Source organism: Lepisosteus platostomus, chromosome 19 (assembly GCF_059453375.1).
Source record: "Lepisosteus platostomus isolate fLepPlt1 chromosome 19, fLepPlt1.hap1, whole genome shotgun sequence".
Lineage (NCBI taxonomy): Eukaryota > Metazoa > Chordata > Actinopteri > Semionotiformes > Lepisosteidae > Lepisosteus > Lepisosteus platostomus.
Window position 1 is genome coordinate 2,464,899 of NC_142629.1, and position 26,125 is coordinate 2,491,023.

Sequence of the window (26,125 nt, forward strand, 5' to 3'; positions counted from 1 at the left end):
GTCGCCCAGCGCCACCTCGGCCGCCCGGCTTATGAAACGAGGAGACGGCGCAGGCGAGCGGAGCCGTCAGTCTCACGGCAGCATTTCAGGCAACAACAGCGTTGTCGCCCATGGGGATTGACGAGTTCTGCAGCCTGGACGGTTCCGATCCCTTCTGGGTGAGTGTGGGTTTCCCTCAACGGGGGCTAAATGGGGTCCTGCTCGGGTTACAAAAAAACACCGGTACCGGAGAAGCGCCGAGGCCCTTTAAAATGTCATGTGTGAGGCTTTCCAAATCTAGACTTTCTTTCATCTATCTTTCTCACCCCTCCCCTCGTTCGGGTGTCTCATAACGATACTTTCTAAGGTTTTAGGGGGCACTTACGTGTTGTGTTCAATCCGTACCGTTTTTTGTTGTTGTTGTTGTTCACATTGGACTATTTAACGTTAACATTGGACCCACCACGGCCACAGAAATACTGAAAACGCGCACCGGCGGGGCGCTCAGTCGGTGCCCCCTTGTTTTGGGGGATACTTTTGTGGTTATTTCATATTAAAATACTTTCTTCAGCGGGGATCCAATTCCCTGAAGGCTGGTTATCTCTGTGAAGTTTAAATCACGCGTAGCCGCTTGTAACGGACCGCTTCCCGGTTCTTTTAAGCTTGAAACGGATTAAAATGAGGAGGTATTTTTTTACGCTCTTGCAGCCTCCAGTCGTTGGCTTTTAAGATGCCTTTAAAAGGTTTATTTTATGTAACTTTCCGTAGTTCGCCTGCGTGCAGTGTCGATATGTCGCCGCTGTGTTACGGGGGAACAACTTGCAATGGAAAAACTTGACTTCCAGGAATGACTGCCCGCCGGGCTTTTTATGCAGCGATTCAAACGCTGAGGTCTGAGGTCCTGAAACCTGCTGTGTAATCACAGTGACGCGGCACTTTACAGGCACCGGGCTGGGGGCTATGTCGTGACCCACATCCACGCAGTTCCACGGGGGTTTCGGCTGTGCAGCCGCCGAGTCCCCCCAGGGCTGCAAAACAGAGCGAAAATAAAACGTCAGCAGATCAATTGTCGATTTCACCCCCCCTCCGGCATCGGAACAGGTGGCCGAGCAGGAGACTGGAGCCGTGCTTGGGAAAGAGGGTTATTTTGCAAGCGAGTTTCAAGTTCAAGACTCCCCCCCCCCTCTCAAAAAACAATGGACACCACTCATTCCCAGCAGTGGTTTTAACAAGAACCCTTTAAAAACGGCGAAGTGCATTTGTGAACGTGCACAGCTGGGGCGTTCTCTTCAAAGGCTGGTAGCTTGAATGAGCCTCTTTATTAAAACCTGGAAGCCAGGAAGCATGTAACATTTTCTTAACCTCTGGTCAGATTTGCGAATCACCTCTTTTAGAACTTCAAGGGGTTATTTCCTTGTAGGCTGGTAAAGTGACGACGATTTTCTTGAGTAAAAGCTCTAGGCGGTGCCATTCAAATCATCGTTATGCAGCAGCCCAGAAAATCTGGCCTTTGTATAAGTCAAGATACTGTACACCGAGCCTGTTACAGTAAAAACATGTTTTCTCGTGTCCTTTCTTTAATGGGAGGAGTCCCTAGTATGAGACAGCAGCTGACTACTAATGTTTTGTAGTGTATTAATGATCGCATTTTAAATTGGCAGTTTTTCCTCATGCGAAATCTGTTATTCGTTTTCCATGCATTTAAAGTTTTATGACATTTCACCATTAACTTTTTGTTTCCTTTTTTATTTTTTTATTTGTTATTCCATTGTTATGCATCTGTAGGACAGCCAGGGGACAGGGCATGCTTTACTTTGCAGAGTTTCTTTATTTACTCCGACAACACAGAGGAGACACCTGTGAAGTAAATCGGCCTGACATACAGTAGCCTGACATACAGGAGCTGCGCTGTTCAGCAGTTAAAGTTTGACCTGCAGATCCTCCTGCATTGAGTTTCCATCTGTCTAAGATCGGCTGCTTGCAGCCAGTGATAGTGCACGCTTGCCTGTGCAGGATTCCCAGTCGATGTGTGGTCGTTCCCTGCTGGAGGTCTTCCAGCTTCCCGAAGAGCAGTGTGCAGGTTCCTGGTGGTGCCTGTGTAAAGGGGTACAGTGAGGAGCCATATTCTGGTTGTGGGGCAAAGATCGTTTTGGCTCTTCCCATTACTAATGCTTGTGCTGTCTTCCTGTTGCTGGTTATCGGTTTGTGAGCTCTTCCTCTCGCCAGAAGTCAAAACATCATCACCCCCTGTCTTTTTTTTCTCCCCAAGTTTGCTGAACCGGTTTTTCTCGGTCTGGCTAGGGGATTAGTTTGTTTTTAAAGCAGCCTTCCACGAGGAGATGGCCTTATCGGTCTCCCACTCCAGTGTCTCCTCAGCTCGTGGACAGCAGGCAGAGCCGATGGGATGGTCACTTGCAATCCCGTTTGAGCTGTGACGAAGGAAGCGCTTTTACTGTGGTTGGTGATCACAGTGTTGCAGTATTCTGTCTTCTGATTTCTCTCTCTGTGGTTTAGAAAGTGAAATGACTTCTGGACATGTCAGATGTTTTAAGATTACAGCTTGAGATCAGGCAGTAAGCAGAAGGAGATGGCTTAAATAACTCGATGTTAGTTTTTAACTATTTTTCGGATTTTGGTTTTAATCTTGCTCTCAACTTACTCGTTTCATAGAACGAAACCTGAATTTCATAGAACGGCTGTCATCTGGTTCCAAGCGCTTGTGTCAATTAAAATGTTGTCCTGGAAACACGTTAGTTTTCAGTGTCCTATAATCCACTGCTCTTGGGCACAGATTATTAATTCTAAAAAACAAAAAAAGTTGCCGATCAGCAGTTTGGTGCACTAATCTTGCTGTAACCTCGATCTAAATAGGATTTAACCCTCCTGTTCTGTGACAGCTTGTGAAGGGAGAGACATTCAGCTGCAGAGGAGATAGCCGAGCTCTCTAAACAGCACTGAATATGTGTGTTCTTTGTCATGTTTTATCAATAGGTCCCTGTTGGCAATATTAAATGCCTTTGTTTGATAAGAAACACAGCATATTTTATTAATCTTAATTAAATGTGGATGCATTTTTGTTCATCGAGGAATAATAAAAAGGACTGTGCAAAACAGATTAATCTTTGCCCCAGGGAGCTTGTATAAACCTATTAAAGTGTGTGTATTTTTCTTAAAATTCTGAGATCCTTCTCGTTAATTTCCTCATTTTCGTCCTGCCCTTATTCCTGTCTCTAAGCAAGGTTTGCTGTTTGGATTGTTCTCGGGAATTTTTCGGTGTCGACCGTACAGTGCGTCACATGTAACTTCCCCTGTCTTATCACAGACTTCCTTTATCTCCCAGAAACATACGCCTGTTCCACAAGGTGCATGGAGGAGTAGCAGCGTAACTTAGACATTCTGGAATCTATTGGCAGGGTTTTACCACTATTTTCCAATGGCATGCTGGCCATTTCATCCTGAACTGGTTGTTGTCTGGATTGGAGCCCGAACTTGATGCTTGCTGTGGCTTGCAGCTAAAGGGCTACCAAGAAGCTGCATTGGATTTCTGGCTGTCAGATGATGTCAAATTAAATTTGCCTTTTCGATTCTCAGCAAGACGATAAACATAAATAAATAAACACTACAGAGAGAACAACTACTCTCTCTGTAGTTGTTCACACTGTAAGCTAGATTTCTCTCTACTGAACCTTAGCAGAAATCACTGAGTGTTGGACAAATTGTTAATGGTCCTAATCTGTGTAGAAAACTGGGTTTTATATCATTTCAGATTTACCATTGTAAATTGCTTATTTTCTTATTGGCTTGAGTGACTCACAATAATACGAGAATGACGTTGCAGGAACAAAAAGCATAGAATCTGATGCTATAGGGACTGTCAAAGAGCCCAGAACAGCCAGTTGAGCTGCGATATTTAGGACCAGACACGTGAGCAATTCTGGGTCTTGAAAACTAAAGACTTTCAGCCTGACCCACACTGGACTGCTCTGCCTCCTCTGAACTCCGTAGTTCTGCATATTGTGAAAGGGTGCTTTCAAGTTCCTTATTCATAAGGATATACCGATGACTCATCCTCTGTCTCCGCTATTACACCTCCAGTGACTCAGCAGTTTCCTACAGTGCCAGTTCCCAGTTGCTCCGTCAGCTTGCAACTCTCTGGGGCATCCCCGTGGTCGAGAGGGTTGGCCTGTTGGGCTTGGACAACCAGTTCTTTTTTTTTTTGTAAAGAAATGAACAAGCTGGGGGAGAATTTTAATTGCTACTCATGGTGCGCAACACGAGCGAGGAGTCCCCCTACACTTTTAATTGCACTAAGTGTCATTTTGTTTCTCATTTGTGAAGGTGCCGGTTTAACAGGAGTTACAATAAACTCATTGCAAGCTTCTGCATTTTTCTATTTACACAGTCAGTGTGGGCAGTTATGTAGAAACCATATTATAAAATAAGAACCCAATTGTGCTTCAGAATAATACCTTGTGCCCTGTCTGGCTGCCTCAGCATTTGTTTCACATTTGCCAGAGAGGCGTCATTGTGTTGAAGGGTTTCTGTGCTGTTCTTTCCTGTGGTGTGACAGGCAGGCCTCCAATCCACAGAGCTCCAGGCAGGAGCTTTGCCTGTCAGCCCCAGGAGGGTATTTGCAAAAGTGCTCCCACTGAAGTAATTTCGCTTGATCTGCTTAGTCCGTCTCACTTTCAGGAGCTCTAAAGGCTTGTTAATGGCTCTCTTGAGCAAACTGAGTTTCCCTTACTGTGCCAGGTTTGCTGAAATGTTGTTCATACAAATGCGTCTAATGAAATCTGCTGATCTAGATAAATGCTTTCTCTCTGTATATGCGTGTGTGTATAAAATAAATATTCGGGTTGTTTTTTTTTTTACGAATTTGAGTGAATGTTTTTAGTTTGTTTTATGAAAAATCAGGGGAATAGGGATATGCAGTTTAAACTCTGGTTTTATATAGAAAAAAATGCTTAACTGTAATGAACAGCTGGCTGAACTCTGCGTGAGCAAGGTGTGAATTTCTGCATTCAAGTCTCTAGTAGCTGGGTTGTTGAGATTGAAGAAATTAACTCTCTACTTCTTGCCTGTTTATAAAGAGACAGTGTTGACCTCTATATCTGAAACCACTTGGCTTAAACACAAAACTCAGGAGGAGAGATACTTTGATTTTATTAAAATATTGAAATGATTGAATATTAAAGAGGTGGGTTAACATTTTGAATTGGCTAAGAACCATTTCAAAGCGTTCAGCTGTATTCCTGTCCTCTTCTCCCGTCAGGATTGGAACCGGACCTGGTACACTCCCAACCCGGACCTGACCCAGTGCTTCCAGAACACGGTGCTGGTGTGGGTCCCCTGTGCCTACCTCTGGGTCTGCGCGCCCTTCTACTGCCTCTACCTGCACTGCCACGACCGCGGGTACATTCGCATGTCACACCTCAACAAAGCCAAGACGGTGAGTTCAGCGGCCGGCAGGAAACCCTCCGCACGAGCCCAGCGCTTAAAGGCCAGTAGGCCGCAACGCTAGGTCTGTGGGAGTGCTGCAGCACGTCTCGGGTTTCTTACACGCCCCTGCACTGACAGGCTGAAGGAGAAGGGCTTTTTTAGGCTTGTGCAGAGATCTCTAAGGGCACAGGAACCTGGTTCAAGTGTCCTTCAGAATGGAGAGTGGAGCACATGTGCAGGCATGAGGAAGCGCGTTTAAACCCAAGAGCAGGAGGTGCTCCCCCTTCACGCAGAGGGTGGTGTGGAGCGAGCTCGCCAGCCGCGTTCTCGGGGCCGATGACCCCGGTTTCGGTCAAGAAACGGCTGGGTGAGATTCTTATATCCATTAGCTGCCCGCTGTCAAATGGGCTCGATGGGTCGGATTGTTCTTGCGAGGTAGGACAGTGTCTTCTTACACTTTGCAAGGCAATCGCAGATTACGCTCTTGCCAAGTGTAGCCCGTGTATGTTCACTGAAGCACAGTGTAGCATTGATGGGAGTGCTCTGAAGTGCAAGAAGTAATTGAGAAGAGGTTGAACAATGGTCAGGTGCTTATTTTCTCTACTTGCTTATTTATTGGCATTGACTATGACAAGGTGTGCCCCTTCTTCACAAAAGCTTATTCTCCCAAGAGCAGTTCAAGGACCAGTTGACGAAATCTGAGCCTCAGTACTTTAGGCTTCATTCTGAAAGGTAATGTACGTGGCGAGCAAGCCCATCGGTTTAAACAATGGGGTTTATTCGTTTCCCCTTCTCTTTCAGGTCACGGGGTTCTTGCTGTGGATTGTCTGCTGGGCAGATGTTTTCTATTCTTTCTGGGAAAGAAGCCAGGGTCAGGCGAAGGCGCCTGTTTATTTTGTCAGCCCCACTCTGCTTGGCATTACAATGGTGAGCTCCCGAAGTGCGATTGTCCGGATCAGGGGGGCAGCAGAGTGGGCATCTGCCTTAGCTGGGTACAATGATTCCACTGTTTGAATTCTGCATCTCTTCGTGGACCTGCTTTTGTGACTGAAAATGTCACTGTAGCTCATTCTCCCCTCTGTCGTGCCTTTATGTTCAGTATGAGGTAAATCGGAGTTAGTCCTCGTTCTGCTCAAAGCAAATAGGTGTCTTTGCTTTTCTTCCATGTCCATTGCAAGTCCTCAGCTTTTCCTGTTGCCCTGCAGTGTGTGTGCCTCTGCACTGTGGGCGAGCGCGGTGCAGTGTTGTGACGGCGTGTCTCTCCTCCTTCTCTCTGGGGGCGACGGGCAGCTGCTGGCCACGTTTCTTGTGCAGTACGAGCGGATGAAGGGGGTCCAGTCCTCAGGGGTGCTGCTGAATTTCTGGGTGATCGCGGTCATCTGCGGCACCATCAGCTTCCGGTCCAAGATCCTGCAGGCGTTCAGCGAGGTGAGGTGGTCAGGTGCCCTCTGCTGTCAGAGGCAGACAAGGTGGGGGGTGACTCCCATGTACTGCAAATACATACATTTCTCTCCCTGTGTAAGAGAAGAGCGATAGGCAGCTATGCTGGTACAGACTCAAGTCACAGAGAAGACTAATCCAGTATTGGAGAAAAACTGGTGTTTTGGTTCTGTCTTGTGTATATTGGCCTCTCTTTGAAGACTTGGGACCCTGCCTGTTCAGTGTGCAAGTGCTAGCCTTTGGTAGCGTTCAAGTCTGCATCTCTCTTTCCAGCTCAGTCTGGAATGGCAGCATTTTTAAAAACTGAAATCAAGTCAGGGAAGGCAGACAGAACGGGTTAATCCGAGACCAAATTGAGATAATCAAAATGAGATAAATTCTAGGATAACCCTTGCTGGCATTCCGTTCCCCTGTCCCCATATTTTAAGAATGTGCCTTTTGATTCTGAGCTTTTTTTTTTTATGACGCAAGTCTGCGACAAACGCTGCTGCTCTAAGGTCTGCTAACGTCATGGGGTGTGAGGAACAAATTGTGTTCCAGTTCTCCCTGGCCTGTGCCTGTTCCCTTTTGCGAGCACTGACCTTGGTCTCCCTGTGCAGACGTCCGGCGTGGACCTGTTCCGATACTTCACCTTCTTCACCTACTTCGCCCTGCTGCTCATCCAGCTGTTCCTGTCCTGTCTGTCGGACCAGCCCCCCCTCTTCTCCCAGGCAGTCAAAGACTCGGTGAGTGTCTGCTTTCTCTCTGCCCGCGCGCTGGCGCTGGCGATGCCACACTTTTCCACCTGGTTGAAAACGCGGTGTTGTGCAGTAAACCTCCCCAGCTAACTATCACAAGACGTACCTTCCTCGGCTGCTTCCAAGGTTACATTAGTAATTCATTATCAGGTTGTTGCAGCACATTTACAGTTAGGGTTTCAACAGAAGTTAATTTAGTTGAATTTCATGAAGCAGTGCTGACTGCATTACTCTACGGCCCATGACTGAGGGGCATGCAGATAGACCTGTGCACAAGACCTGCCTTGCACTGGTTCACATTAAACTGATCCGATTGCTGTTATGCTGTAGCCAAATCCAAATTAATTCAAGTAAGAGAAAGTAAGGGTCTTTTCCCTGATCAGGCATCCAACAGGATTAGTGAAATCCTGTTGTCACATGGCCCTTGTGAATCATTTTGAAATTCAGACCACGGAAGCGCTATGATATTTTACAGTATCGTGGTAAATGCATGAGGTGTTTCACGCTGATGGCTGGGACGGATTCAGCAGTGGGTCTTCCTCCGTTTCTTTCAGAATCCCTGTCCGGAGCTGGGTGCTTCCTTTCTCTCCAGGATCACTTTCTGGTGGATCACTGGGTAAGGCTTCAAAACCTCGGCTCGGGATTCTGCGTGCGGGCCCTGTCCCGTTATCTTCCGTCGTGCTCCCGGGAAGAGTTGAGGGATGGTTTTGCCTGTAATTACTTTTGATGTTACTATTGACGTGAGAGGCTTCATCGTGTCTCCCGGTGCTGTTACCCGAATGCTCACTAAGGTTCCAACCGCAGGTCTCGGCGAGTCCAAATAGATCAAGCCAGCCTGAGCCGGGAGCCAGTTATTTACCTGATCCGAAGTAAAGCGATTAGTAGACCCTGCCCAGACTGATGGAGAAGGAAAGGCTTGTTTTTCCCAGCACGACTTCAGTATTAAAGCTGCAGCATCACCTGGAGTCTGGACACCTGTCCGAGCTGAAGGGGCAGCGCCTAGCTCCCTAATCAGCCTATAGACACGGCTGCCAGGTTAAACCAGTTTTATTTTGTGTAAAAGGTAAAAATAATACATTCAATAAACGCACTGAACGAAGTACCTTCTCGTGAACGCGTCGTTTTTACTGCAGACTTAACTGGAGTGCTGGTGGATTTGAGACTTTGCATAACAAATCACCGGATTGCCCAAACTGGCCATTTTCAATCGTCCTCTGCGCAAGTTCTCGGCGAGGCAGGCTTTCGAACCTTCGAAAAGGGTTGGAAGCCTCGTGCAGATGCTGAGGCACTGGGTCCTTATTTCTTGGGCACTGTAGCTGTAATAGGAGCCAGGGTTCGAGTCCTTCTTAGTCCACAGGACCCACGAATGCTTCCCAGTCTGCAGTCCTGGCGTTTTCCTGCCTCTTGACCTGAAGTGTGTATTCGTGTTCACCTCCTTCATAAACGAATCCATCACCCTGACTTTTCAAACCGGTTTAAAACGGACACTATGTGAGCTGCAGACCAGGAAAGAGCTCAGATCAGAAGTTCTTGTCCAGTAACAAAGCTGGAAAAGACCGGACCACTGTATGGCTATTTTAGGTCCAGACTGGGTCTCAGGTCCGGGTGGAACTGTGAAGACACCTCTAACAGGAGTGTTATGTCACAATTGCACTGCAGAGACCAGGAACTTTTATAGATCTCTTTGAACACTCGGCAACTGGAATCATTGAAAAGTGTCAAAGTGGTCCATATAAGCCAAAAAGCATAAGCCCCATAATTATGGCCTTTGAAAGCACAGATGGAATGGTAACTTGTGGATACGATGACCACGAAGGACAGGTGTTTAGCGCTGGGTTAGACTGCGTTGGTTGAATCCCTGCATCGTGTGCCCCATTCTTTCTCCTCCTCCTCTCTGCGCAGGCTCATGGTTCAGGGCTACAGGCGGCCCCTGGAGGAGCGAGACCTGTGGTCCCTCAATGAGGAGGACAAGTCCCAGAAGGTGGTGCCACAGCTGGTGCACCGCTGGAACAGCCAGCGTGCCAAGGTCAAAAGGTCAGTGCCCTCTTGCTGGGAGGGGGGAGGGGAGGACGTTTTCATTGGTGAGAGAGGCATGGAGAACTTGATAATGGCATCTGGATATAGCTGCAAGATCTTCCCAGTAGCCCACCAAACGCAGTCCTCTGCAAAAAATATTTAACGTTCTGTGCAGATGCTGGGTTAGAAATCTTGTGTCCCCGCTGTCTTCTGGTCTTAATTGCAGGGTCATGGACCCTGCCTCGGATCTCCCTGCCTCCCCTGGGTGGAGGGGGGGCGAGGGCAGAGGGGAGTTACTGCCGGCCTGCGTCTGGCCACTGGTCTGCATTATCACCTCCCATGCACTGGCATCTTAGTAGCCATCCTGAAACCCTCCATTGCAGCCTCTCTCCAGTACTGTCCCTTTCATTCTGACCCTAAAACACGCCGTTCCTCTCTGTCCCTGGAAGAGCAGGCTCCCACAGAAGTAACATTCTTCTGCCTAGTTAGGAGGTTTTATAGTGCTGTGCTTCCAAATCCCTCTGTGAAATTACATGTCATGCTGACCTCTGCAGATTCTTTTCTTCTGCTTACCCTCGTCACCCCAGTGCTTTGCCATTTATTTGTTGTGTAAGTGTCAAGCATGTCAGCTTTGACTCCTGAGTTTCCTGCAGCGTGCAGCCGCCCCCTTGGGCTCTCCTCACGTCTTTGCGTGTTCCCCGCACCCCTCGCAGGCCCGCGGCCAAGACGATGTACTCCCCGAAGCGCTCCGCGCGGGCTGCTGCTGGGGAGAAGAAGGACGGGGCGCCGGCGGAGGAGTCGGAGGTCCTGATCGTCCAGGAGCCCCGCAAAGCCCAGGAGCCGTCTCTCGCCATGGCCCTGTGCCTGGCCTTCGGGCCCCACTTCCTGGTCTCCTTCGTCTACAAGATCATCCACGACGTCCTCATGTTCGTCGGCCCCGAGATCCTCAAGTGAGCTTCCGGGGCCCCGGCCCTTGCCTGTATATCCCGGGACAGGGAGCCTTGCTGGGACGGTTTTCCACTGGATTGTGCTTAGAATTGCACCACTGGAAAATGTCAGGAAGGACCCTGCTAGCCTGCAATACGTTAACACTTTGCGGCCTGAAATTTTGTTTTATGCAAAAAAATGCTCTCTTATTGTAGGCTAATATTATAATATTGCAGGCTATTAAGAGTTTGTCCAGTATTCTGCCGTTTAGTGCTTACTGAAGATCTTCCTTTCCTCCTCTTTGAGCCCCAGATTCAGAGTTCATAGACTTTTTTTTCTGCTGGAGGGACTCTCAAGTCTCTACAGGCCGAAAAGGGTTAATCCAGCCCAGATTCAAACATAACATCGCTTCGTTTGAAGGGGACGTGTCTGAGCTTTTCTGAACCGGCCCAGCTTTTTTTAAGAGTTAAAAAAAATTGCTGATGGTGAGCACGCCATTGTGTTCCCCCACCGAAAGTTGGGTGGCTGTGGGATTGATTTGTCTAAATTTCGGCATGGATTCACCATGTTTTTAGATGCGTCTTTGCGAGGGGCAGAAGCGCAGCAGCAGATGTCAGATGACGGCTGCTGTTCGATGTCGAACATGACTGGGGTCGAGAGTGCACGGGCGATGGCATGATAGCAGTGTTTTGTGGGAGTAACGGCATGAGCTGGATACGCCAGGCACGGATTTCCTCCCCCCGCCGCTACCTTGGCAACGGGCTAACTCTGAATTCTCTCTTTGCTGCTACCCCGATAGGCTGCTGATCCTCTTTGTGAACGACCCCAGCGCCCCCTCCTGGCAGGGCTACTCCTACACAGCCCTGCTGTTCGTTTGCGCCTGCTTGCAGACTCTCATCCTGCAGCAGTACTTCCACGTGTGCTTTGTGACGGGCATGAGGCTGCGCACCGCCATCGTGGGCGCCGTGTACAGGAAGGTGAGGTGTGTCAGGCCGCACGTGCAGTTGGTGGCGGCAGGGGAAGTTGATCTTCGTGCTGGGATGGGCTGGGCCCGGCCTTGCGTTCCCGTCACGCGCGTCTAGAGCCGTGCTGCGCTTCAGAACGACGGGCGCGGTTTCCGTCGTCTCAATCCTGCTGGTTTCTCGTGACCCGCACGGTGTTCACCGTCGCAGTGTGTTTCAGGCCCTGGTGATCACCAACGCGGCGAGGTGCACCTCCATGGTGGGCGAGATCGTCAATCTGATGTCCGTGGACGCCCAGCGCTTCATGGACCTGGTCACCTACATCAACATGATCTGGTCCGCCCCCCTGCAGGTCATCCTGGCTCTGTACTTCCTCTGGCAGGTATGGCGGGGGGGGGCTTCGCCATCGGTAACATGGTGCACCAGCCCCGCGAAATGAGCTGTGATTTGTGTACCTGCGCAGATAATATCAGAACAGTTCACACGAGCCATGAATATCAAGGGAAATGTATTTAAATCAAATGGATTAGCAGTGTGTTAAAGTTCCTAACACGGTCTAAGTTGTGAATGCTAAGTTAAAATGAATGCTAAGTCAGTAGTTTTGATTTATGTCTATTGTACCAGACCATGTTAAAATAAATGTCCCTGTTTTTCTCCTTTCTGATTAAAATGACTTCTGCTTTTGAGACTCCTGCAGTAGCTCTGTAGTGTCCTGCTTGGCAGGTTATTAATGGCAGGATCTCTGTGCAGAACCTGGGCCCCTCTGTGCTGGCTGGAGTAGCAGTGATGGTCTTCATGGTGCCGGTGAATGCCGTCATTGCAATGAAGAGCAAAACCTACCAGGTGAAACTCGGAGACAGTCGGACGAGTCTTTTCTTGCCCCCCGTGTGGCGGATTTCCTGTTTAATTGGTAGGCTGTTGAGCAGGATGTTTGTTCTCCTCCTGGCGAAATGGCGAGTAAGCATCAGTTTTGGATGCAGATCACAGTGAAGGGGCGCCTCTCTGTTGGAGAAGCTCCAGAATGCGCTGGACAGGAGCTTCTGAAAGACACAGTAGCTGTGATGTGTTGCCAACAGGAACAAAGGTTTCTCGTAGAAGTTCAGTCTTGGGTGGAAGGCGAGAACTGGCAATCCACACAGCTTCCTCAAGATTGTTAGTATTTGCTAATTGGAGGCATGTCGACAATATAAAGGGCTCCTCATTAGGGCTGAGGTTCGTGCCAAGGTCTTTCCTGTTAGTTGTTATTGGGGGGATTTCAGAAAGCTTGCTGTTTTACATCGAACTTTCAGAAACGTCTAAGTATCAGCTAAAAAGAGAGCCTGCAGAGCAGGAATGGCACAGCTTAGCTATTGCTAGGTGGGTCATTTTGTACTGTAGCAAGAAGACAGAGGCTACTGTGGGTTTTCTGGTGATGGCCAGGCAGGCGCCCTGAGACTGTGTGCACTGTGTGAGCAGGTGGCCCAGATGAAGAGCAAGGACAGCCGGATCAAGCTGATGAACGAGGTCCTGAATGGGATCAAAGTGCTGAAGCTGTACGCCTGGGAGCTGGCCTTCCAGGGCAAGGTGCTGGGGATCCGAGAGACCGAGCTCCGCGTGCTGAAGAAGAGCGCCTACCTGGCCGCCGTGTCCACCTTCACCTGGGTCTGCACCCCCTTCCTGGTGCGTGTCCTCGGAGCGGGGCCCCCGCGCTCGCGTCGCCGGCACGGGCACCAGTGAGACCCAGATTTGTCTGTCCGCCTGCAGGTGGCGCTGTCGACCTTCGCGGTGTACGTGCTGGTGGACGAGAGGAACGTGCTGGATGCGCAGAAGGCCTTTGTGTCGCTGGCGCTCTTCAATATCCTGCGCTTCCCCCTCAACATGCTGCCCATGCTCATCAGCAGCATGGTCCAGGTCAGTCGCCGGGCCCCTGGCTCGCTGTGGCGGTCAGCCCCCCTCCCTCTGCCCCCCCCCGTCAGAAGTCAAAGGAAATAAAACCTGGGAGAACACAATTTCTTCATTCACACCTAAAAGCTCTCGGCCATCCAGTTAGGGAAGGGTTCTGGGTTGTTCATTCCTCTGTTGTGGGTTCTGGCGTATTGCTCGTGTTTCACTTTCATGTTCCTGTGCAAAGTGATTTTTTTTGTCCCGTGCTGTTGGGTTTCACCTGTCGGCCCGTTCCTCTCCCCGCAGGCCAGCGTGTCCCTCAAGCGCCTGCGAGTCTTCCTGTCCCACGAGGAGCTGGATGAGGACGGTGTGAACCGCAAAATCACCGCTGGCTGTGAGTGACCCTTGCCACTCCGCACTGGGGGAAGAGGGGGGTTAGGATTGGGAGATGGGAGACTTATGGTAGCAAGGATACTTTGTTGGGATTTCGCAGTCATACTTGGGGTCATTCCAGGAAAGACAAAAGCAGAAACCACTGGCCTCTCCCATGCTTCAGCAATGTAGCGTTGTGTGCTATGTAGGAAAGCCCCGGGCTGTGTGAGCAAGCTGCCAAATGCTGAAGGCCTGGCAGGAACTCGGTGCTTGGGGCTGTGGGATGTTGGCAGGCATGTTTGAGTGGTGCGATAACGAAATGTTCCCTTTTTTCCAGCCTCTGATAGCATCTCCATTGTTGATGGCGTGTTCAGCTGGTCCAAAAAAGATACGCCCACTCTAAAGAGGTAGTGGACTCATTCTCCTCCTTCACTGCCAATGCAAAAACTCTCTGTGAGAGATTGCAAGTCGGAGAACATTGCTTTCTTTAAGAACCTGGTTCATATTTTCATAGGTGTCAAGTGATATAATAGAAATCTCCAGAATTTAGTGTCTCCTGGGTTAGTTATTTCAAAGAGAAGAGCCTTGATTTTAGGCCCAGGATCGCCCTGCAGAGCATGTGGGAAAAGTCATGTTCTGATATTCCTGCTCCTTTCCCCATCTCTGCGCGTCTCTACAGGATCAGTGTGCGGATCCCCGAGGGGGCGCTGGTGGCCGTCGTGGGCCATGTGGGCTCAGGGAAGTCCTCGCTGCTGTCAGCCCTGCTGGGCGAGATGGAGAAACAGGAGGGCCAGGTTTCTGTCAAGGTAAACCTCTAGTGCCGTCCTGTACCGGATCCCCTCCGTACTCCTTTGCATCAATTTCGTGGGCATTCATTTAATTTCTTTTCACTATTTATTAAAATTAGATGGTGCATTTGAGATTTTGAATGATTTGTTCGATTTTTATGCTGTTGATATTCGCTGTTCTTCGTGTCTGTTTATTTTTTTTATATTCTCCGCCTACCAACAGTGATTGTTTTTGTTCCCCGTTTGAGGAAAGCTTAAAATCTCACGCTCCGTGTCCTTGCGCGCAGGGCTCAGTGGCCTACGTGCCCCAGCAGGCCTGGATCCAGAATGCCACTCTGCGGGAGAACGTTATATTTGGCCGCGAGAAGAAGGAGGCCTGGTACCAGCGCGTAGTGGAAGCCTGTGCCCTCTTGCCCGACCTGGAGATCCTGCCTGCAGGGGACGCCACTGAGATCGGAGAGAAGGTAGCTCACTCCCCAGCGCCCACACCTACTCCTGCCAGGAGACGCTCCGACTGTCTTGACCTTTGTCTTGCAGGCCATCGTCTTTCCTAGTGCAGTGTAGCTTTGAGCACCACAACGACTGGATTCCTTAGAGTAGGGTTTCCCAATCCTGGTCTCGAAGGCTGGTTTGTGGCTTTAAGTTGAGCACTGCACTTAATGTCTTAATCTCTTAAATCAGCTCATTACTGGCTCCCGGACGTTCAGGTACTGGTCTATCTTGAAAAGTCTGCAGAGGCACCAGGATCAAGACTGGAGACGCCCCCCCTGCATTAGAGTCTTCATAGGAATTGCGAGGCTTGGCTGGCCAGGGAGAAGCTCATGGCGGACCAGGGCCCTGCTCTCCCCTGTCCCCGGCTGTGGCCGATCCGCGGCTGACGTGGCGCTCTCTCTGCCTTCCCAGGGCGTGAACCTGTCTGGCGGCCAGAAGCTGCGCGTCAGCCTGGCGAGGGCGGTGTACTGCGACTGTGCCGTCTACCTGCTGGACGACCCCCTGTCCGCCGTGGACGCTCACGTGGGCAAGCACATCTTCGAGAAGGTCATCGGGCCGCGGGGCGTGCTGCGGGGCCGGGTGAGGCGCCGGCGCCGTACGGAGAGGGCACAGAGAGAGGGGGGCTGAGCAGCTGGTGTGTTCCGGGTGATGGAGAACGTTTGGAAGCTTTAGTCCAGTAAAGCATGCAAAGACCGGAGGGGCTGGCCTCTTGGAGTGGTGGGACTTGACAGTTATCTCTGCTTGCCAGGTATAACTCCCGCTTGCTCCTGGATGCTCCTTCCTGTAGTTCTTTAATCCATATAGTCTTGATGTAATTTTTCGAATGGATTCATCCGCTGTCGCAATAAAGCCCAATCCCATCGTTCAGGATCCCAACCACCCCAGCCACAAACTGTTCTCCCCCCTGCACTCTGGCAAGTGGCACCACACTGTTAAAGCAAGGACCACTAGACTCGAGAACAGCGTCTATCCCACTGCAGTACGCATCCCGCTGACTGCAGGGCCTCAGACTCAATACACATCTGAACTCTGCACTTTTTACAGCCTTGGCTGGGCTGTAAGAGATGATTGATGGCAGAGACTGAGAGGCGTGCGGAGTAGTGTTGTTATATGGCGTTAATGGCGGTGTCCTGTGTTGCCCAGACGAGGGTGCTGGTGACCCACGGGCTGAGCTTCCTGCCTCAGGCAGACCTGATCCTCGTTATGGTGGATGGGGAGATCACCGAGGTGGGCTCCTACTCGGAGCTGATGGACCGGCAGGGAGCCTTCTCCGAATTCCTCCGCACGTACGCCAACGCAGATCAGGGCGAGGAGGAGGACCAGCCAGGTGAGTCCGTCTCCTTCCAGCTCCTCGGCCAGAATCGCTCGGGCTGCTTAGGGGTTCTCTAAAGTCTCTGAATTATATCTCTCTTTATGCGCACTATTACTGCATTACTGTTCCTGTCTTTTACATTAGAAAAGTCCCTGGGTTGATCTTGTGTTTGTTTTCATTGTGTTGGTAGATGTAAAGATTGACCTTTTGTTTGATGGCACCTTCTGTGTGAAGTTTGTATGTTCTCCCCATGTTCACGTGGGTTTTCTCTGTGTGTTCCTCCAGCTTGTGCTCTGTGCCTTCAAGATAGGCTACTGTATTCTATGACCGTGAACAAGAATAAGTAGCTTTCTCTTAATGAAAGTGTGGATGGATAATTGATTTGAGGTGAAACTTCTAAGTTTTAAGATATTTAGCTTTTTTCTTTTTCGGTTTACAGTTAAACATTTTTAGAACTATTTTTGTTGTGCCAGCATAGACGGGGGAGGGGGGTTAAATACAGAAACATTACTTATTCAAATCTACATTTGCTCTCCGCATAACCTCCAACACCGTGAACTGGTTCCCTTCTCTGTAACTTGTATTTTGTGGCTGATGAGGAAACGAATCCGTTTTTTCTGGCAGGTGTGTGTGAACGTGTGGAGCTGTGTTGAAATTTACATATCTTCATCCAGTGATCAGTCGATATTGCATTTTAATTGTCTTTTTCCCATTTTACTATTTTCTGTTGGGTCTTTTTCATGTTGAGAGCACTACTTTACCCATTTTCTTACCACTTTTTAACCTTTTTGTAACCTTCTCTTGTTTCGCTTGTCTCTAAACCTTTTTTTTATCATTGACCTGTGTGCCCCCTTTTGTCCCTGTTATTATTTTCCCTTTGCTGTTCAGAAGAAGGGGATGAAAATGAGGGCAAAGATAAACCAGAAGGTGTGCGGGTGCTTTGGTTCCCGGACCTAAAGCCTGCATGCTCTGCATGCAGAATGATTTAGTTTATGATCCAGCATGACTGCAATGAATGACGCAATTGTGCTTTTCGGACCCCACCCATTCCCACCTCCCGCCCCCTCCCCGACGGGCAGCACCGCTCTGAAGCGGAGTGGGACTGTGCACTGCAGTGCTGAGCGTGGCTCACTCTGAATCCGCTCGATCCCGGCCCGTCGTCTTCCACCGAACCCTGCTGCTGCTGCAGAGCCTCCGACAGAAGCCGGGTTGCAGAGCTCATCTGGGTTTGGCCTCAAAATCTTTTTAAAAAAAAAATTGTTCTCGGCCCTGCTACCACTTTAAGGCGCCACGCTCATTCTGGAAATTGGAAAGTGGAAATTCTGGGCCCCTTTGCTTCTCAGAGGCTCTGTCATCCATCAGCTGGCTCAACAGTGCTGATGTGTAAATGCTTGTTTTATACCGCCATCTAGTGTCATTTAGGGTGTGTGTTTTTCTTACAACTTATATAGTGATCTGTCTGATGATAGATGGTTCGCGTGACCAGTCACTTTAGAAATCAATCTGTAGAAAGTTCCTCTTCCGTTTCAGTTCTGATTTTAGAGCCAAGTTCGTCTTTTGCAAATATTCCTTTCCTCAGATGTCAGAACGTTTCCCAGACCAACAGGATTGCTCCCTTTGCTACGCCTCCTTCAGCTCCAACAAGGCGGTTGTTAGTAAACCAACCCCTTAGACGCCTATTAGCTACTAACCCACCTGGTTAGAATATTTTTATTTCTTGAGTAAATATTTCAACACTTCAGGACAGCACGGAGAAAGCTGGCTCGCTGTTGCTTTCTCGGTGCCATCGCTGAGTGCGTTGAGTTGATGAGTGGCAGAGTGCAGTGTGGAAAGCGAGTGCAATGCAGCAGAGCCTGCCACTGCTGCTGCTGCGCTGGCTGATGACCTGTCTCTGGTTCTGGGTGCAGATCGGAGCAGCTCCCCGGGGAGAGAACAGAAAGGCCTGGAGAATGGAGGGCCTGCAGCACTGAGGTGAGGGGGGGGGGCGTTCGCTTCTGTGATCACTCCTGCAGTGGGGGCCGCTGCTGTCTCTCTCTCTCCCTGTCCTGAGCGCCGTGGCCTTTCTCTCTTCCAGGCAGAACAGCCTGACCTCCAGCGTGGGGTCAGACTCTGCCAAAGCGCTCCTGAAGAGCGGCTCCACTGAGACCCCAAGCAAGCCGGAGGCCGGCAAGGAGGCGGGCAGACTCACTGAGGCAGACAAAGCCAAGACGGGCAAGGTGAGAGCGTGCTGGGCGTCGGTCTCGTCATCCTGATGTGCTCGTGGGGGGCGGTTCTCCAGGAGTTTATAATCATGTCGTAGAACTGAGTACCGATGGCTGCTTGGAAGAACTGTCGGCACAGACGTTTCTACATCTCCAGGAACAAAAGTTCAGATTGTGCCACTGCTGTGTTCTCTTCCACTGGCTGCCCTGTGTTCAAGCTGGACAACTCAGTGAAACTTTCTTGGCATGTTTAAACAGCAGATGTCCTGGAGGTCTTACAAACCTAAGAAAAACAACGTGTAGAGAAACAGGACACAGAAGCCAGTTTTCTGATATTAACTGGGGAAGCGGGTGTCTCCTAGCAGTGAACATGGGAACTGCAGGAGGTGTTAAAGTGAGAGACAGGCTTTGTTACTGACAGATACTTTCATTAGAAAATGAAAAGTTGGAACCAGCAGTTTGTGATTGATACAACATCCGTCTTTGCCAACAGCAGGAACACGCGTGTTCTACAGGACTGTAAAGCCTGGTGGTACCCTCTGACCTTTCTCCTTCATCCCCAGGTGAAGCTGTCGGTGTACTGGGAGTACATGAAGGCCATCGGGATCTTCCTCTCCTTCTTCAGCATCTTCCTCTTCCTCAGCCACCACTCCGCCTCCCTCGCCTCCAACTACTGGTTGAGCCTGTGGACTGACGACCGCATTATTAACGGCACTCAGCAGTACACCGAGGTCAGGCTGAGCGTGTACGGGGTGCTGGGGCTGTGCCAAGGTATGTCAGTGTCCCACTTGCCATTTCCTGTTCCTCTCTGGAGCTGCGCTTTGGCTAATCTTATATCTAGTAAGAGTAACATACCGCTGGCAGCAGCTCCATTCGATCAGACTGCGTGTTGAATTTTCCTCTCATGGTCTGCTGTATTTCCCGCTGTGCAATGTTATTGTCTGGTGTCCGCAGTTTTTTTCGTCTTTTGTGCATTGGCAGGCATCGCGGTGTTCGGCTACTCGGTATCGGTGTCGATCGGGGGGATCTTAGCCTCGCGGTACCTCCACCAGACCATGCTGCACAACGTTCTGCGCTCGCCCATGTCCTTCTTCGAGCGCACGCCGAGCGGCAACCTGGTCAACCGCTTTGCCAAGGAGACGGACACCATCGACTCGGTCATTCCCGGCATCATCAAGATGTTCATGGGCTCGCTGTTCAACGTGCTGGGGGCGTGCATCGTCATCCTCATCGCCACGCCCATGATTGCTGTCATCATCCCCCCCCTCGGTCTGCTGTACTTCTTTGTGCAGGTCAGTGACCTTTGACCTTTGTAGCGACCTAGCTCTTGGGTCCAGAACAGCTACAGCACAGCCCTCATTTTCTAGGGCGGCGACACTGGTTTTAAGAGAAGCTCAGTGTATACATTGCTGTTCAGCAGACGCGTCAGTAGCCATGCTGGCTACAGTAATTGTTGTGCCCAGAGGATGCATGAGTGGATTTTAGAAGTACCTTATGTTGTACACGGAATCATGGCCATGGTTTCTTGGTGAAAGCAAGTCGCTTTCTTCATGACTTCATTCTGCGAATCGGGGCTTGTCTGGTGCTGTCTGGAACGGGATCATCACAGATCGAGTTTCTGTCCCTTCGCCCCCGTGTTGTAGCGCTTCTATGTGGCCACGTCCCGGCAGCTGAAGCGCCTGGAGTCAGTGAGCCGCTCGCCCGTGTACTCGCACTTCAACGAGACCCTGCTGGGGACCAGCGTGATTAGGGCCTTCCAGGACCAGGAGCGCTTCATCAAGGAGAGCGACTCTCGGGTCGACTACAACCAGAAGGCTTACTACCCCAGCATCGTGGCCAACAGGTACTGCCACTCACACAGCCTGTCCCGCCGGTAAGGCACGTACATAAGAAGCAGACAAAACAAGACTCTCCTTTCCTAGCTCCAAGGTTCAAATCCTGGGTACATGGAGGTCTTTCTACGTTGGGATGCAAACTGACATTCTTCAGTGCCGCCCAGCTCTCCTTCGTGTAATTGTAGACCTTACGGTTGGGGGCGGGGAAGCACCTGGGTTTCCCCGCGTGGTTGTTGGATTGGTGGAGGGCTGATTCGGGGCGTGTCGGGCTGTGCCACACCTGGGTTACCGCGTGGGTTCTGGCTGTGTTGGCAGGTGGTTGGCAGTGCGGCTGGAGTACGTGGGGAACTGCATCGTTCTGTTCGCATCGCTGTTTGCTGTGATGGCCAGAGACCGCCTGAGCCCGGGCAGCATGGGCCTCTCCATATCCTACGCCCTGCAGGTGAGGCCTGGCTCCGTCCTTTGACTTTTCTTTTGGCGTCCACCCAGTTGGCTCCCAGTTGCTTTAGAGGCCAGGCCACTGCTGTAACTTCTTCTTCTTCTTCTCCCCTTTCCCGCAGATCACCGCTTCTCTGAACTGGCTGGTGCGCATGTCCTCGGAGATGGAGACCAACATTGTGGCCGTGGAGAGAGTGAAGGAGTACGGAGACACAGAGAAAGAGGTATCGGCCGCAAACCTTTCCTACAGCGGGAGAAGAGAGGACATTCAGCCCTCCAAGCCCCTTTGGTAGTTAATTGATCAAAGGATTTCATCCAGCTGTTTTCTTTCCCTCGTTATTAAGTGTATTTCACGGAGGTTAAGGTATTCACGCGGGTCTTGAAACATTGATAACCTTGCCTGGCGATGGCGCTCTGTGTCCTCAGGCGCCATGGCAGCTGGAGAAGTCGGCCCCACCCAGGGGCTGGCCCACGGCCGGCCGCATCGAGATCCGCGACTTCGGCCTGCGTTACCGGGAGGACCTGGAGCTGGCTCTGCGGGACATCGCGGTCACCATCGAGGGGGGAGAGAAGGTGAGCCGGCCCGTCTGCGCGCCAGGACTGGGGGGGGGAGCTGGCGGGGCCCCGACGCAGAGGGGGCGGTTCTGACGGGGCCTGTGTGTTGCAGGTGGGGATCGTGGGGCGCACGGGGGCGGGCAAGTCCTCCCTGACGCTGGGGCTCTTCCGCATCATTGAGCCGGCACAGGGACAGATCTGCATCGACGGAGTGGACGTCTCCACACTAGGGCTGCACGACCTGCGCTCCCGCATCACCATCATCCCGCAGGTACGTGTCGGACTGATCGAGATGCAGCAGTTAAAAACAGTGTTCTATATTACAGTATGTCTAATTACAGAGTTCTGTCAACGTTTATGGTCCCTTGTCACATTACTGCCCTTGTGGAACTGAAATCCTTTAAGAACATGAGCAAAAATGGGCTCAGCCCCAAATTAGTATAAGTGAATGCAAAGCTGCACTATTTTGGCAGATCGACTTAGTCATATTCAGGTCTGCTGCACGTAAGGCAGTCTCGTCAGTAATTTCTGGTCCCATGTGTCCTGACCCCCTGTGTGTCCCAGGACCCTGTGCTGTTCTCCGGCTCCCTGCGGATGAACCTGGACCCCTTTGACAGCTACTCGGACGAGGAGGTGTGGAACGCTCTGGAGCTCGCCCACCTCAAGACCTTCGTGTCGGGGCTGCCGGACAAGCTGAACCACGAGTGTTCGGAGGGGGGAGAGAATCTCAGGTAAAGCAAGAGGCCTCAGGTCTTCCCCCCCCTGCTCTGTCGCTCCCGTTCTCCCTCTCCCATTTCCCCTCTGGGATCTCCAAGAGCCCCCGCCTGTTGTTCTGCGTCTCGCCACTCTTGCCAGTGCTGTGCGCTGATCCGCCCGCTCTCTCCTCCCCGGCCTCTCTGTGCAGCCTGGGGCAGCGCCAGCTGGTGTGCCTGGCCCGGGCTCTCCTCCGGAAGACCAAGGTCCTGGTGCTGGACGAGGCCACGGCCGCGGTGGACCTGGAGACGGACAACCTGATCCAGTCCACCATCCGCAGCCAGTTTGAGGAGTGCACGGTGCTGACCATCGCCCACCGGCTCAACACCATCATGGATTACACCCGGTACGGCGGGGCGGGGCCGCTGGATGGGCACGGGAGGGGCTGGGCGTGGGAGATGGACAACAGCCCTCCATCTGCAGGACATAATGGATAGGGAAGATGTGGAGCGTGGCTTGGTGTTTTACTGTTTTGTTTCAGATGTTCTTCTCGTTATCGTTTTTTCTCCCTTGGTAAAATGAGTGAAAAGACCAATATGTGATGATCCTCATTCTCTTCTGTGCAGGGTGCTTGTTCTCGATAAAGGTCAGATCGTGGAGTTTGACTCTCCCTCCAACCTTCTCGCCAAGAAAGGAATCTTCTACAAGATGGCCAAAGACTCCGGCCTGCTGTGAATTTGGCTCTGAACTCAGGGATGCGGCCACGAGGACACCTGCCCAAACCAAACATCATCTTTCTTGCTCTCCCATGGCCAGTAGCTTCCAAAGTTGAAGGGGAAGTAGTGCCTCCTGTTTCCCCAGATCCCTGCAAGGGACTTGGGGACCCACCTGTGTTGCTGTGCACATGGTCACCACCCCTGACCCTTCTCTGTCATCTGCAGGCAAGACCATTTTCACACATGGCTCTTCTGCAGTGCTGGAAGGTTGGGGTTCACCAGCTTGAGCTCAGCTAGAGCTCCCACTTCTAGTCTTCAAGATACACTGTTGCTCAGGGTCTATATTTCCGTCTGTCCAGATACTGAATGTGTGTTTCACCTCTGTGCTGCTTTCCTGAGTTAAACAAGGAGAGTGCTGTCTCCTTTCAGGGTTGGTTGTTGTTGAAAACCCATTAAGATTTTCCATACATATCGGGCCCATTTAATAATGTCTCAGATCCCTACTTCTTCATGTTGCAGGCTGACGAGGGAGAGAGTGTGCTGTGGTTCCATTTGCCATGACATGACGTTGGTGTTCTGCTAACGCCATCGCAACTAAACTGCATTTTTAAGACCACTTTCTAACTCGCTGAAAACTGCAAACTAAAATCCACAAAGACTTGTTCTACATCTTCATGGGCCATGGTTGCAAACGGCCAAGCTGCGGAGATTTGCACTCTAAAGCCTATGTATTGATCTGTGCTGCCGTGGAAACATGCTTGTTCGGCACTGTGGACATGTCTCAGCCCTGGGTCAGGCCTGACCCTGAATGGGTATCATAGTTTAGTGATCAGTAACATGGAAAAGGAGTAATTGACCTTTGTCCCTTCCTCTTTTGGCCACACCTGCTTGACTCCTGACATGTTTCCAGCTGTGGAATTTCACTCTGATCCGGCCCAGAGGTTTCCACATTAAATCTTGAATGTTCAGATTTGCTGCTGGAGGCTCTGTAAAGTAAGTTGGAGCCTGGTCTCAGACATGTTAACCATTTATCTTATTTTGCCATAACATGTTGAGATTTGCACTGCAGGATGAACGGTTACCTGCATTATGTGCGTTTTCCTCTTAACTGACAGAAGCTGCAATTATTTTATTTTTGTGAGGTCAATAGTTTCACCGTTTCATTTTGTAAATATGCTTTGTCAAGGAGTAGGGCTCCTTGCTGTGGGTGTTTGAAACTGGGGAAGCCCAGCACACTGTTTGGACAAAATCCAAAGGCTGGCAAGAGTCTCCTTCATTTCTGAGCTGGTGCTGGCTCCTTGACCAGCGCCTGTTTCAAATGGGCTGTCTCCCGACCTGTTGTTGTTTTTGCTATATTCTCCAAGAGCAGTGTAGTGAAACTGAGGGAACTGTCCGCCCGCACACAGCGTGATGTTTTTCAGTCGAGCTGTAAGATTGCTGAGGCTGTTGGAATCGTTAGCTGGATATTCCCCTCCTCAGGCCTAGGGAAGTTCCTACCCCACACAGTGGAGAACCCACTGTACCTTATTCCTGTACTCCGTTACAAGAATTACTCCTGAAATGATCTCCATGTGTCTTCCCATGACAGAAAGCACAGGGTTGTTTCTAGAAAGGTTGGGAGCCATTTTTGCTCTAGAAGCAGTTAGGATGCTTCTGTAGCACCCCCATCAAGTTACATTGAAGATGGAAGAAATATACTGCAGAGACTTTTATATGTGTTTGTATGTTACTGGGGGAGAGTGGGAGGGCAGGATCTCCTGAAGGACAATGGTATGTCTGTGCAGGCCAGGATGAAGGGAACCCACACAGATCAGACTCAGTGCACAAAGGCAGTGGACACTGTCACACTAGTTTTCACTTCATCACAGTCATTTGAAATTCAGGCCTGGATGCCTGCGTTTGGAACGGGCTGTAGTTTCTACTGGCATGTCTCATGTGATCCTGCCCGTAATTCTCGTTGTTCTAGTACTGTAACTGTGTATCCTAGGTACACAGATGTTACACTTGACTTGTACCAGACCTTTTCTTGATTGTACGTCCTCTGGTACATAGTGGCATTCATTTTCAAAATATAGCTTTTTCTTGGGTTTTTTTTGGTGTAATTTACAAAAGCTGCTTTTTTTCCACTTTCTGACAAGATTTAAAGAGTTAAACTCTTATATGTATTTATATTATTGTAAATATTCAAAGATATCATTATTGCTGATCTGTACTTTTTAGTCAGGATTTTGAGTGAGCAGTATATTTTGTTACAAGAGATCTGTGATGCGTTCAAAGAGGAGAAATAAAGCTCTCAGATTTTTGTTAATTCCTGGGTTCCCCGTGTAATAAATTTCCATTTCCACGTTTCTGCGGTGTATGTTCCCAAGAGGAAGTTCTAGTCCTTTTGAGGTTGACTGCTCCAGAATGCGCTCCCGGTCCTCCAGAGTCGGGATCGCACATGATCCTTTGAACTTCCATCCATCCGTTTTCCAACGGCTTCTTCCAGTGGAGGTCGTGGGGGAGCTGGAGCAGCAGGTGTGATGCAGGGTACAACCTGCATGGGAGGGCCAGTCCATCACGGGGCACAATCGCACACACTCACACCTAGGGCCAGTATTCCCAGAAGCCAGTTAACCTACCCGTATGTCTTTACAGTATGACTGTGGGAGCCCCTGGAGGAAACCCACACAGAGAGCAGCCCAGGTCTGGAACTGAACCTGGGACCCCAGTGCTGTGAGGCAGACATAGTGACCACTGCCCCACTGTGCTGCCCCTAAATTAGTTCAGTTAAGCTCAGTTAGGCCATTGAGAGCAGAGATGGCGGGGGGAAGGCAGAGCAGTCCTCCAGGACAGGAGTCGTGCACCAGTGGGCTATTATATAGGAGTGGTGTAGAGGAGTTTAGTCATAAGTACATTGGGATTCTTATTTGTGCCATTCTCTCAGGACAATCCAGTATGGCGGACAATACCACACCATCTACATGGACTAGTCAACACAATTGGAGAGACCAACATCCTCCAGGGGGCAGCATTGTCTCTGAAATCTTATATCCACAGAAGAAAGTAAAAGACTGTGTAAAAACACAAGAAGAGGTGACTTTATCAAACCTGTTATTGTTTTAAGCGGTGAACATGTATATCCAAAGCATTGTTAATGTTTAAATTGTGGACCTTCTATAATTCACTGTACTGTGAAGTGGTATTCACTGGAACACTCAACTATTATAGCTGTTGCATTTTGCCAACACCTGTAATATACAGTAGGTGTGCCTGCTGAAGATGATGGGATGGGTACCGCTTACCTTACCAGTATATAATTTCAAAATCTTTCAGTGCCATTTGTAGTTTTCTTACCATGCCATATTTTTAGTTGTCTGT

General features: G+C 50.2%; 1 protein-coding gene across 3 annotated transcripts; it reads left to right on the forward strand.

Annotated features, from left to right (window-relative positions):
* Positions 1–25,073, forward strand: abcc1 (ATP binding cassette subfamily C member 1 (ABCC1 blood group)). 3 transcript variants are annotated; one of them, XM_088613012.1, is made up of 32 exons: positions 1–158; positions 5,252–5,428; positions 6,220–6,345; positions 6,709–6,846; positions 7,458–7,583; positions 8,150–8,211; positions 9,498–9,629; positions 10,325–10,561; positions 11,338–11,515; positions 11,721–11,882; positions 12,251–12,343; positions 12,956–13,159; positions 13,244–13,390; positions 13,670–13,757; positions 14,073–14,142; positions 14,415–14,541; positions 14,811–14,987; positions 15,427–15,594; positions 16,159–16,342; positions 17,216–17,254; positions 18,235–18,298; positions 18,402–18,543; positions 19,092–19,299; positions 19,510–19,820; positions 20,172–20,371; positions 20,679–20,805; positions 20,924–21,025; positions 21,228–21,374; positions 21,469–21,627; positions 21,921–22,087; positions 22,261–22,455; positions 22,676–25,073. In XM_088613012.1, the coding sequence occupies exons 1-32, from the start codon at positions 111–113 to the stop codon at positions 22,782–22,784; spliced, it is 4,614 nt and encodes a 1,537-aa protein (XP_088469138.1). In that variant the 5' UTR covers positions 1–110; the 3' UTR covers positions 22,785–25,073. The 3 variants fall into 3 exon arrangements, with proteins under 3 accessions (XP_088469138.1, XP_088469139.1, XP_088469140.1); XM_088613013.1 differs by having other exon boundaries at positions 17,219–17,254; XM_088613014.1 differs by lacking the exon at positions 17,216–17,254.
* The last annotated feature ends 1,052 nt before the right edge of the window (positions 25,074–26,125 follow it).